This window comes from Pelodiscus sinensis, chromosome 1 (genome assembly GCF_052426305.1).
Source record: "Pelodiscus sinensis isolate ZL-2025 chromosome 1, ASM5242630v1, whole genome shotgun sequence".
Lineage (NCBI taxonomy): Eukaryota > Metazoa > Chordata > Testudines > Trionychidae > Pelodiscus > Pelodiscus sinensis.
In genome coordinates, this window is record NC_143052.1 from 215,168,996 (window position 1) to 215,181,759 (window position 12,764).

At 42.4% G+C, this 12,764-nt stretch overlaps 1 protein-coding gene across 3 annotated transcripts in view; it reads right to left on the reverse strand.

The window, feature by feature from the left end:
- Positions 1 to 12,764, reverse strand: part of NHS (NHS actin remodeling regulator) — a 364,610-nt gene that overhangs the window by 99,031 nt on the left and 252,815 nt on the right. The window contains exon 1 of one of the 3 annotated variants that reach the window (XM_006113361.5): positions 823 to 1,867. The exons of the other annotated variants lie outside the window; for them this stretch is intronic. Coding sequence (XP_006113423.3) covers positions 823 to 856 — 34 coding nt within the window. The 5' untranslated portion in view covers positions 857 to 1,867. Of the gene's footprint in view, positions 1 to 822; positions 1,868 to 12,764 lie in introns of those variants that run through there. 3 annotated transcript variants of the gene reach the window in all.

Here is a 12,764-nt window from a genome sequence, read left to right on the forward strand (position 1 = left end):
TATTAAACTGATCATGCATCTGATGCAAAAATGTGTGACTGAACTGGTGTTTTGCCTGGGGTCTTTATTTTTTTGTTTCATTCGACAAATAATCTTGCCCAGTCTGCACTTTTACTGTGATGAGCAAATGGAACTGTTTCTCCGTGGCAGCAGAATTTAACAAACCAAAAACCAATACAACCTGATTCCACAGATAATATCAAGGCAGTGATTACGCGATACCAGTGTTGGCATTTTTTATGACACTAAATAAAGGCAGGAGATAAAAAATAAAAGCATCACAGTATGCCCAGATGCCTAATATTCACCCATTAACACATCACCCAATATTAAGAGCCTCACATTGGGAATGGCCAACAAAAAACCAGAGAACCCCCAAGCTCATTCCATACTTGGTGGCTATTGACAGACTGATTATGGTGCAGACAGCTCCTTTGTATTCTTTAATCCTGCCTAGTAGCTGACAGTGAAGGGCTGTTAGTGCTTAGTGACTGCACTGTTCATACAAATCTCTGCTACGTGCAAACAAAATAGAATCATAAAATGAAACTCCAAAAGCCCACTTACCAGCATTTCAAAGAGCAAGGACAAAAGTTGAAAAGTTCTGACACTTTAAATCAAGTCTGACAGGAGCTACCTGTTGCTGAAACTTTACTGCATTCCTTGGTGCTTAAAATGGAAAACAGGAGCAACTTTACAGTGAGGTATTATTTTATTTGGGAAACCAAACTTTTCTCGACAGGAGATTTGGGAGAGGGGAAACCCTTCCCCCACCAAAAAGCTACAGTAAGAAATCTTCTCTACAAATTAAAACCAAAATACCTGCATTCTTCAGCACACAGCAGCCCAGAGCCATGGTTGGACACTCTGTTGTGTTTTTCAAGAAAATATCCCAGTGCCCAACAGGCTTCTTTGCTTTTATCCATAGTATTTACTGACTCCCAGTGATATGTGAAAGCTGACCTGCTTAAGTAAGGGGGGGAGCAGAGGGTCAGAAAACAATCTTCTGGGAACACGGATGGCATAGACTTTGACTCAACATCTGTACATCCTCCAGACTCCCCTTCTAGATGTACAGATGGTTTAGCCCAAGTCCTTGGTCCTTCTAATCTCTTCACGGTCCAGCAGAATGGCAAATCAGAGTAGTGAACAGTAATCCCACTCTGCTCTTACTCTCCATCACAAGGGATTTAACACTTTCCTGCCCTTAAAGAATCTTGGAAGTCTGATCTTATTTGGTGAGTGCTGTGGTCGAACAGCAGATATCTGAACACAATCCTTTAGTAGTGGGAGATGTGGAAATGTATAAAAATTAACTGAGGCAGTAGAAAGACCAGAGAGAAAAATCAAACTGTTGCATCACCAATTAAAATTTTTTTTGCTATAATCAGCACAGGCTATATGCTGAGACACACTGTCTCCCATTCTATCCTGACCATAGCTGCTTGAGAAATATCTAGAAAGGGGACAATTATAAAACATCTATCAAATTCTGTTTCCAGTCACTGGAATTACTTTGGATTTACACTGATGTAACAGGGAGCAGAATCCACATTTTGAAACAAACTGGAATAAAGAGAACAAATTTGAAATGCCCTCCCAATGCAATGCCTTCCTCAATAGCTGGCTTGGGTCAGTAATCAACTGAGCATTCTAAAATGCTGTATTTTTGATCAGCATTGTGTGCATAATGCCATACACCACAGCAAGGAGAAAGATTGTGTCAACCTAAATTAAACAAGAACAACAAATTAGACACATAATTCATTTGCTGAACAGGTGAGCTATCCCATCACAAAATGGTATCTGTTGTTTTATTATTAGTAGTAGTAATATTAGTGTTCTGTACAGAGATATGGAAAAATTCCCTCACAGGTTTAATATTTTTATTTTTGTATTGGCCTGTTTCCTTTTTTTTTAAATGATGTTTTAACAAAAGAATCTTAACTGTTCTTTAGGATTCACCTCTCATTATCTTTGATGCCAGTAACTGGATTATGATGTTCATAATCCAAAAAAGAAAAAAAAAAGAGTGGAGACAGGGATTTAAGAAGAGATTTAAAAATGTATAATACTAACAACCTGACAAGAATTTTCCTTCCTCTCCTCCTGCTTTGTGAATTAAAAAGTAACTGCTTAATGCTTGAATTCCCATTGGTAGGTTACCCACCTCAGTGATTATAAGCAAAAGCTGAAAGGTGCAACTTGAGTTCAGAACAGGAACTGAAGCATAGCAGAGGCTCTTTGATGCATTAAGACAGCCCAAGTCAACAGAAGGTCTGGCTGTAATAGAGGCAGCAGCCTTGGAGAACATGACCTACATAGAAACTTCAGCCTTCCAAACATCAATAAGTGGAATCAGCGGCTTATACAGCCATGGCCATTTCCTAAAATACTTATAATTGCAAGACTCACAGACTCGCTCCCCTCCCTTCATGTGTAAGCCTTGGCAATGCTTTAGGGGGAGAAAATGAAAGAGGAAAAGAGAGACAGAGAAAAGCAGACTGCACCATTTTATGAGGCTTTATTTAGGCATGATTTAAAAATGATTGCTTTCTTTAAACAAAATTGACTCATATCATCTTTCCTGATCCTTAGTCAACAATGTTTCCATCCAGGGCCAGCAATTTCCCCATAAAAATCATCTCACAAATGGAAGGAAAAGGTGCTTTACATTTTATTTTCTCTAGGAAGTAATAATAATTTTAAAAGAGTTGAAATATCTCCAACCCTGTTTTTCCCTCAGAATGACCCCAACGGCAAAGGAAAAATATTTGCTCTGAGTACTTGAGCAAACCACGATGAATTAAGTTTTTGTTGTTAGTGGCAAAGCTGCTATTTATCTGCAGAGAATCAAACCAGATGTTGAAACTTAATTGAGAGTTTGGTGGCTCAGTGAGCTAGCCCTTCAACCTTTGGAAAAAAGACCTGCTGCAAAACCTGGATGGGGTCACGAAAGTTTTTGACATTCACAGACTGAGCACCATTTGTACAGCAAACTAACTATGCCTTTGCACAGTCTTGCTTCAAGAGAAGGTCAGAACTAGGTAAGTAAAATGTTGCAGGTCAAAACTGATGTGCATCAGCAGAGCTTTCACATAGTCTACAGTGGTTTTAAGATAGTGATAGCAGTCCCTCGTTTCAGGAGCACTAAAATCTAGGGCTGACTGAAAATCTTCTATCAAAACTGTTGTCTGGCAGAAAATTAGGTTTTCTGCTAAAAATCTGTTGCAAAAAAATGCCTGCATTCCATCGAAAAACAGAACATCCCAAAACTGGAATGCTCCATCTGACTCCTGGGCTACGTCTACACTGGCCCCAAATTCCGGAAAAGTCATGCAAAGCAGGTAAGTCAGAATAGGGAAATCCGCGGGGGATTTAAATATCCCCCGCGGATTTAAATAAACATGTCCGCCGCTTTTTTCCGGCTTGGGGAAAAGCCGGAAAAAAGCGTCTAGACTGGCACGATCCTCCGGAATAAAGCCCTTTTCCGGAGGATCTCTTATTCCTACTTTCAAGTTAGTTTGCTGTACAAATGGTACTTTCAAGAAGGAATAAGAGATCCTCCGGAAAAGGGCTTTATTCCGGAGGATCGTGCCAGTCTAGACGCTTTTTTCCGGCTTTTCCCCAAGCCGGAAAAAAAGCGGCGGACATTTTTATTTAAATCCGCGGGGGATATTTAAATCCCCCGCAGATTTCCCTATTCTGACTTACCTGCTTTGCATGACTTTTCCGGAACTTGCGGCCAGTGTAGACATAGCCTTAAAGAATTTCAGTTTAGAAATATCCCATAGGATTTGTAGTTCAATGCTTCATACCTCTATTCTCCTTTCTGGACCAAGCTACCCAGCCAGACTACATGTCCCATGCTGCACAATAACCTGGGACACCCATGAGGCACCGTGTAGGCTCAATAAGGGTACATCTTCACAGCAGCATTATTTCAGAATAACTGACATGATCCCAAAATAACAAAGCGCGTCTACACAGCAAGCCATTATTTTGAAATAATGTCAAGCTAGCGGACTTCTTACTCTGACTCCTGTAACCCTTATTTTATAAGGAGTAAGGGAAGTCAAAGGAAGAGTATTCTTCCTTTGACTTCCTGCTGTGTAGACAGCACCAAAAGCCGAATTCAGCTATTTCAACTTCAGCTTACCAATTGATGTAGCTCAGGTTATGTAGCTTAATTTGACTTTTGTCCTGCTATTTAGATGTACCTAAGAGGGGAACTGTGATGCATCATGGAAGATGTAGTCTGGCCATGGAGCCTGGCCCATAAAGGGGAATGTGGGCAGGAGGAACCCAAAATGTAAGTCCTACAAGGGCACTGAAGTGGCTTTTCTGTATTTAGCAGAAATTTTGCAGCCAAAGTTTTTGGTTTGCAATTTTTTGAGTTAACTTTTTTTTCATAACATTTTCCACGGGGAAAAGAAAAATCCATTTTCTGACCAGCTCTACAAAAATCTCACTTGCTATTTTTGCAAACCAAGAAAATGAACGCTGCATTTCTTGACGGTTATTCTATTTTTTATGTGTCTGTCTGCCAGTTCTAACAAATATTTACAGTATTAGCTATAGCAGTCCCAATAAAGTATTTGAAGAGAAACAGGGACACAAAAAGAGGATCCTGAAGAGATAAACCTGGATTCTATGTCAAGTGGAGTTTGTCAACAGATACATTTTGCTTTGAATGGGCTATGAGCACACATTTGCAGAGACAATCAGGGAACATTGAGGTTTCTGACAATGACATACTAGGTACCGGGGAAAGAGTGAACTTCTTACTTTCCTATAGTTTGTTTTCCATTTCAAGTCTGAAACCAGATCAATGTTCCTGATTGTTTAGGCACCATTTCATAAAACTTGGTTAACAGTAACTCTGTTGTAACCCTACAAGATAGATAATGAACAACTCTTTGATGGCTATTCATATGATTAAACTACATGAAACAAATTCTGCCTTAAGTTACATCAATGCAACTCCAGTCATTTTACCAAGGATTCATTGTAATGGCAGAATTTGGCTCTGTTAACGGGTTAAAGAAAGCTTCGTACAACCTATGTGACTACTACAGCACACTGTCAATCTTATTGGTCAAACACAGATTTTGGATTTTAGTCAAGGGTAACTTAATTTGACTCATTATTTTTGATATTTATTATTTCTTGCTAATGACCTTTTCAAGTGAAATTTCAGATTAAAACTGAAAGATGCTAGAGTCTTATTGGACTTTTTAAATATAGATGACGAATCTAATTTCCTGCTAGTAATATGCTAGCCACTAGCCACATTTGGCTATTTGGCTGGTCGAGTGTGGCTAGTTCCAAAACACATGCCCTCAAGAATGAGGTCTCAAAAGTATGCTTCCAAGGGAAAAGGATGACCTAGTGATTAAAGCACAAAGGAAGGAGTCAGCAGACACACTGCTCTTCTTGGCTGTGACTGGGGCTACATCTACACTACCATAGGGATCGGCACTCATAGATTGATCCACCAGTGGATCGACTGCAGATCACTCTTTGGTTGAGCCTCTTACTCCACCCTGGATGAGAAGAGTGAGGGAAGTCAACAAGAGGTTGTTTGTGCATTAGTTTCCTTCTCTCTAAAATGTGGGTAACAGTGTGGGGTATTAAGGAGAGATTCATTAGTGTTTTTAAAGATCTCTGACATGTATAATTTATCAAAGACCCCTACTGCTCTAGATTTCTTACAATTTTTCTAAAGGTACAAAATTTCAAACACATTCATATTTAAGGAATGAACCACCTACGAAACAAACAAAAGAGATAAGAACACCCTCCCTTCACATTCCATTTAATGCACCCCCTTGTGAAAGAATCTTCAAAAAATAAGAGGGCTTGTAGAATGACCATATATCCTCATACCTGTAGTGTAAGGAGTTAATCCCAAAGTTTAGAACGCTTTACCAAAAAAAGCCCATTTATGTTAGAGGATCAGAAAGTGAAGCATTTATAGTATCACTTAGACAGCAAACCAATGTATTAATTAATTATTATCATTTATTTATTTATTATTTAAAGTTGGTTGGAAAAACCCAATTCGTTTTCACAGGGAAAATTTGAAAAAGGTCCCTTTCTCCCAATATTCTATGTAAAAAAATAATCAGGTTTTCAATGAAAAACTAAAACAAAACAAGTTCAGCAATTTTTGGGGCGGGGATAATTTTTTTACTCCTGAGGGAATTCTATGTTAAAAGGTTAAAAATTCTGCACAGCATATTTTAAAATTCTGCAAAATTCTTCATATTTTGTCAAAATAGAACTCTATAATCATGCCCATTTCCATTATTTTGGTAATTTATTTCAAAATACCTGTCAGCAACTATGTTTGTAATAATACAGACACACAAAAAATCTCCCAGGAATAGAAAGTTAAAGAAATCCCTGTTTATCTGCTCCCTTCCCCCAGATGGCCAGATACCTGCACCTCTCTACTCCCCAGACCCCAGCTGCAGGGCATCCCCCAGCCCTATACACCCACACTCCAATACCCTATCCAAGGTTCCCCCTAAGCTATGCTGAAGCACGGCTCCACAGCTGCTTAATTAGCCCTGCCCAGCCAGGGACTCGGGGCTCCATGAATGGAGCTGCCTGACCATGTGGAGCTGATTAAGCAGCTGTGGGGCCGTGCTGCTGCACATCTTAGAGCGAACTTTACTTCCATCCCTGACACTCACATCACTCTCCTGTCCACACAGCTCCCTTCAGGGATGTTTCTCTAGCAGTGCATGATGTGGCCCAACACTTTTTCTCACGGGATTTCAAACCACTATAGCTGGTTTAACTTCATTGTCCCCAGTCCTTGGATTATCTGCTGTTCTGAACCCAGACTTACCCTAAAACCAAGTGTTATTTTCAGCAAATAAAACCTATATTTTAGATAAATACCAAAACTGCAAAAAAATGGGCCCTCGGAGAGAGAATATCATTCCTTCAACATATTTGTGGTAAAACTTAAAAAATGGTATTCAGCAAGGTCAGCCATGCAAAATTCTACTTGTCCTCTAGGCTAGGAGAAGTATATTTGTGATGGTTGAGTAATATTCTTTTCATCATCAACCAAAATAGAAAGGGAGGGTTGGTAAAATTTGTTTCTGGTCTGGTAAATTTCCCCAGTGATTTTGAAAGTCTGAATACCAGCCTGATTCACCCCATCTATATATGTTGTTGTGTTCCTATGCACATATCAGAATATATATGTTAGAATTACAAAATGAATATGTACTAAATATTGCTATAACTGTGTGTGTGTGTACATGAGAGGGAGAGGGAGAGAGAACTGTTGACTTGTAAAATCAGGTTGCCTTCGTAATCCATGCACAGAGCTCCTCTGTCCCCTCCCTGGAGAAATCAGGATGTGAAGAAGCAAAGCTTTCTTCATTCTTGATGATTCCTAAGTAGGCCAAATCACTTTGGAAGATGGCCAAAAGTTAATTTAATATTCACCACTGACCTGTTTTATTCCTCCAAGGTTTAAGTAAAAAGTTGGGTGAGAGCCTTTTACTCTGTTTGTCTGAAAGTGCGCCACTGTTAATGCCATCCCCTAAAGCACAGTCTGCAGTGCACATATAAATTATTTATTCAGAACTACTGCTACTTGCTACTTTCTTGTTCCATCAGCATATTGCTGCAGCAACTTGCTAGCTACTACTCAGGTAATATTCATCAGCATATGTTAACATCACACACACACAAAATCAATGGTACTCTGCCTGGATTTTATTTTAAATTCCTTCTTCATCTCCCTATTTACAAAACAGTACAACCGCCTCAAATTCCTAGCTTTTCTCAAACTGATTGCGTATCATTATGCTTATTAGCCAAGAGTAGATTATGCAGCTGTCCAATCAGCATTGCAGAGTTGAAATACTAATGCTACCACAGATATTTATTTCAAGTAAAAAGGTGCTATTTAGGGATGTCAGTGTGAAGTCGAGTACACGATTAACCATTAAATCTAGGCTTATTGGTTAATCTTATCAACTACATGCACTTTGCTGCCTCTGTATCAGAGAGGAAGCGAAGTGTGTGAGGGGAGCTGGTGCCTGTGAGGAGCTGGCTTTTAAGCCAGCTCCCCACGAACACCGGATCCACAGAGCCACCTGCTCCCCTTACTCCTGCGTTGCTACCTCAGATAGGGTATGTCTACACTACAAAGTGTAGTTCGAATTAACTTTGATAGGTGCTACACAGGCAAACTGCTAGTTCAAACTTAATTCGAACTACATAAACCTCATTCTACGAGGACTAACGCCTAGTTCGAATTAAGTCACTTAACTCAAACTAGTGGGAGGCTAGCCCTTCCCAGCTTTCCCTGGTGGCCACTCTGGGCACCACCAGGGAAACTCGTCTGCCCCCCTCCCGGCCCCGGAGCCCTTAAAGGAGCATGGGCTGGCTACGGTGCCTGTGCCAGGTGCAAGCCTGCCAGCACCCAGCCAGCAGATCCTGCACCTGGCATGGCTCGAGCCAGCCGCCCGATGCCCCTCAGCCCTCCGCCTCTTCCCGGGACCAGGCTGGCGGATCCGGGGAGCCTGCCCAGGTCCGCAAGAGGCGGGCGCCCACCAGGTCTAGTGCAGACATCGTGGACCTCGTCCATGACCTCCGCACTAGGCACAGGAAAGTAGCCGTCTAGGGCAGGATAGCTGCCAGCCTGGCCACCCAGGAGCAGGTTGGCATGAAAATCAAGGTGGTCCACAGAGACCCGTGACCCTGAGCCCTGAGCTTAGAATGGCCGTACTGGGTCAGACCAAAGGTCCATCTAGCCCAGTAGCCTGTCTGCCGACAGCGGCCAACACTAGGTACCCTGGAGGGGATGGACCGAAGACAATGACCAAGCCATTTCTCTCGTGCCATCCATCTCCAGCCTTCCACAAACAGGGTACGTCTAGACTACAGGCTTCTGTCGACAGAAGTTTTGTCGACAGATACTGTCGACAAAACTTCTGTCGACAAAGCGAGTCCAGACTACATTGAGTTCTGTCGACAAAGCAAGCTGCTTTTGTCGACATGGTAGTCTGGACGCAAAGGACAGTTTCCATTCAATAACACCTTCTGTCGACAGAAACTCTGTCGACAGAAGGTGTTATTCCTCGTAAAATGAGGTTTACATACGTCGACAAAACTGCTGAGTTCTGTTGACGTTATGTCGACAGAACTCAGCGGTAGTGTGGACGCAGGTATAGTTTTGTCGACAAAAGTCCACTTTTGTCGACAAAACTCTGTAGTCTAGACACACCCACAGAGGCCAGGGACACCATTCTTACGCCCTGGCTAATACCACTCAATGGACCGAACCTCCATGACTTGATCTCACTTCTCTTTAAACTCTGTTCTAGTTCTAGCCTTCACAGCCTCCTGCAGCAAGGAGTTCCACAGGTTGACTCTTTGCTTTGTGAAGAAGAACTTTCTGTTATTAGTTTGAAGCCTGCTACCCATTCATTTCATTTGGGCTATGTCTAGACTGCAAGCCTCTTTCGAAAGAGGCTCTTTCGAAAGATACTTTCGAAAGAGCCTCTTTCGAAAGAGAGCGTCTAGACTGCACGTTGAACTTTCGAAAAAGCGGCTTGCTTTTTCGAAAGAAAGCATCCAGTGAGTCTGGATGCTCTCTTTCGAAGAAGCCCTATTTACATTGAAGAACGCCTTCTTTCGAAAGAGGAACTTTCGAAAGAAGGCGTTCTTCCTCGTGAAATGAGGTTTACCGCCATCGAAAGAAAAGCCGCATTCTTTCGATTTAATTTCGAAAGATCGTGGCTTGAGTCTGGACGCAGGGGAAGTTTTTTCGGAAAAAGGCTACTTTTCCCAAAAAAAACCCTGAGTCTGGACACAGCCTTGGTGTCCTCTAGTCCTTCTATTGTGGGAACTAATGAAGAACTTTTCTTGATGCACCCTTTCCACACCACTCATGCTTTTATAGACCTCTATCCTATCCCCCCTCAGTCTCCTCTTTTCTAAGCTGAAAAGTCCCAGTCTCTTTAGCCTCTCTTCATATGGGACCTGTTCCAAACCCCTGATCATTTTAGTTGCCCTCCCCTCTCCCACCTCCTTTTCCCAGTCTCCCCGAGTTTTGTTAAATAAAGAGAGTTTCTATTTTTGACCTCACGTGCCCTTTATTTTGTACATCAGGAAGGGGGGCTAAGGAGGGGTAAGTGGAAGGAGGTGAGGGAGGAATGGGGTACGAGCCCCCGATGAGAAGGACTGGGGTGGCTCTGCGGGCTCCTTGGGGTGGAAACTCTCCTGCAGCCCCCTGATTGACTCCCCCCCCAGATGGCAGCCTGCGGCAAGTGCAGCCGGGCTGATGTCCGAGTGCTGTGATGTGCCAAGTGTGGGCACTCAGGGCACTCCAAGCCAGGACTGCTTTGCAAGAGGGGAACCCCTGAGAACTGTCTGTCCGGGGTGGGAGTTGGGTCCCTTTAAGCACAGCCCTCGGCTAGCCTGAGACAGCAGCTCCACACTGTAAGTCCTCCTCTGATGCCCTGCCGGCACTGCTTCCGGCCATCCTTAACCCCGGTTCAGGGTCCACTCAATGTGGACATGCTAGTTCGAATTAGCAAAATGGTAATTCGAACTAGTTTTTAGGTCTAGATGTACTAGTCCGAATTAGCTTAGTTCGAATTAACTAATTTGAATTAAGTTAGTTCGAATTAGTGCTGTAGTATAGACATACCCATAGAAAGGCAGCAGCAGCATAGAGGGTAAGGGGGGGCAGACGGGAGCCACTACATGAGGGAAGCCAGCTTTCAATCCAGCTCCCCATGTTTATTGCCTCATGCAAGCTGCCTGCCTCCCCACCCCGCTGCTGCAGCTGCCAGTCACTCAGAAGCAGCAGCAGGGGGTGGGCAGGGGAGGCTGCAGTGGAGCAGCCTCTGTGACCGGTGAGCCCAGGCTTTCTGTGAACAGAGGCTGCTCCGTGGGATGCTGGCACAGCCTCTGTCTATATCAGAGGCAGCAGTGCTGGGCAGCAGGCGGGACCTGGTCTGGGTGGAGAGCCAGTTTTTAAACAGAGGCAGCAGCATGGCATGGCAGGTGGCTCCCTGTGAGTGGGGCTGGGAGTGCACTGACTGATTGCCCCGTTCCCAGAGACTACCGAATACTTGTGTAACCAATAATATTTTGTGCAGTTACGTGACTATTTAGTTAATCGCTCTCTACCATCCCTAGTGCTATTCCAACTAATAGAACTAGGAAAAGGGTAAATGGGGAGGAGATGCAGGAGCAAAAGAGAAGAGACTTTTTTCTTTAATAGATATTACAATTCAAGATGAGGCAAAAACGGACTGATTTGTTGTACTAAAGGCCCTTTAACTCAACTTTTGCAAAACACCTGCTTGTCACAGTTGCCTATAAGTAGCTATTGTGTAGCTATGGTATTGATGAAATTAGAACTTTACAAGTGGATTGTCCTCTTCTGTATCTGCCCCAACACACATACAAATCTATACATAACGGCTACGTCTACACTGGCCCCTTTTCCGGAAGGGGCATGTAAATTTCACCAGTCGTCGTAGGGAAATCCGCGGGGGATTTAAATATCCCCCGCGGCATTTAAATAAAAATGTCCGCCGCTTTTTTCCGGCTTTTAAAAAAGCCGGAAAAGAGCGTCTAGACTGGCCCCGATCCTCCGGAAAAAGTGCCCTTTTCCGGAGGCTCTTATTCCTACTTCAAAGGGCACTTTAAAAATGCAGTCCTCAGTGGCCTACCAACCAAGGTGTTATGCAGGGTTAATGATTCAGTGTAAATTCTGTCTTTGAAGGAGTGATGATGGGCTTTGCCCTCAAAAACTCATGTTACTATATGTATCTATTTATTAGTCTCTAAGGTGCCACAGGACTATTCATTGTTTTTAAATAAGGCCAAATCCACTTTGTCTTAAGCAGCAGAGTTAAACCTACATAAGTCGCATTAGAAATTGTCCTAATGATTTCAGTTCACTCAAGAATCTGAGAGAATTTGACCTGTCTTTCTATTCCTGAAGGGTAGGTTCAAATCTGAAGTAGTTTAGTTAAGCTAGAATTGGGGCCTTGGTATAAAACTTTGTTTATTTGGGGCTTATGATATCAGTGGCGATGCTTAGGCCTAGGTTAGACAGATTCCAGCTAAAATGGTTTCTTAAAATAGTTCTAACAACAGTTGGCTCGATTCCTATTGGGCAGCCACACTTTGCCCTTGTTCATGCATTGAGAGTTGTGTGAGCCCATCCCTGTGCCAATGCAGGTCTCAGTGGATGTTGTTTAAAAACATTTTCAGCTAAGTTAACCATGGTTTCCTGATGTGTTTAAAAATATTTTCTGCTAGTTTAACCAGGGTTCCTCAACACATTTAAAAGTTCTTATCTACACCAGAAAATTCAGAGAAAACATGTATCTACATGTCATTTTAAAACCAACCCAAAATCTGTTACAAATTAATATAACCCGTAGCCTACTCTTTATCTAAGTTGCCAAATAATGTTCACCACCATAGCCTCTTAAGAATTATTAACCGAATACAATGAAAAAAATATTTCTGCCTTTCATCCAGTCAAGAAGGAACTAGAATTATCACCATTACAAAAAAAAAAAAAGATATTAAAATGATGTGGAGCTATCGTGGGCAGGATAGTTCAGAGAAATATCTCATGCTAGATAGCAAGACTGCATGCTCTCCAGGGCATTTGTCTATAAAAGGTCTCATGCACTATGATGTTTTATACATAAGAATAATAGTCACAACTACACAGGTTATACAGGATAAGGTGTGTTAAC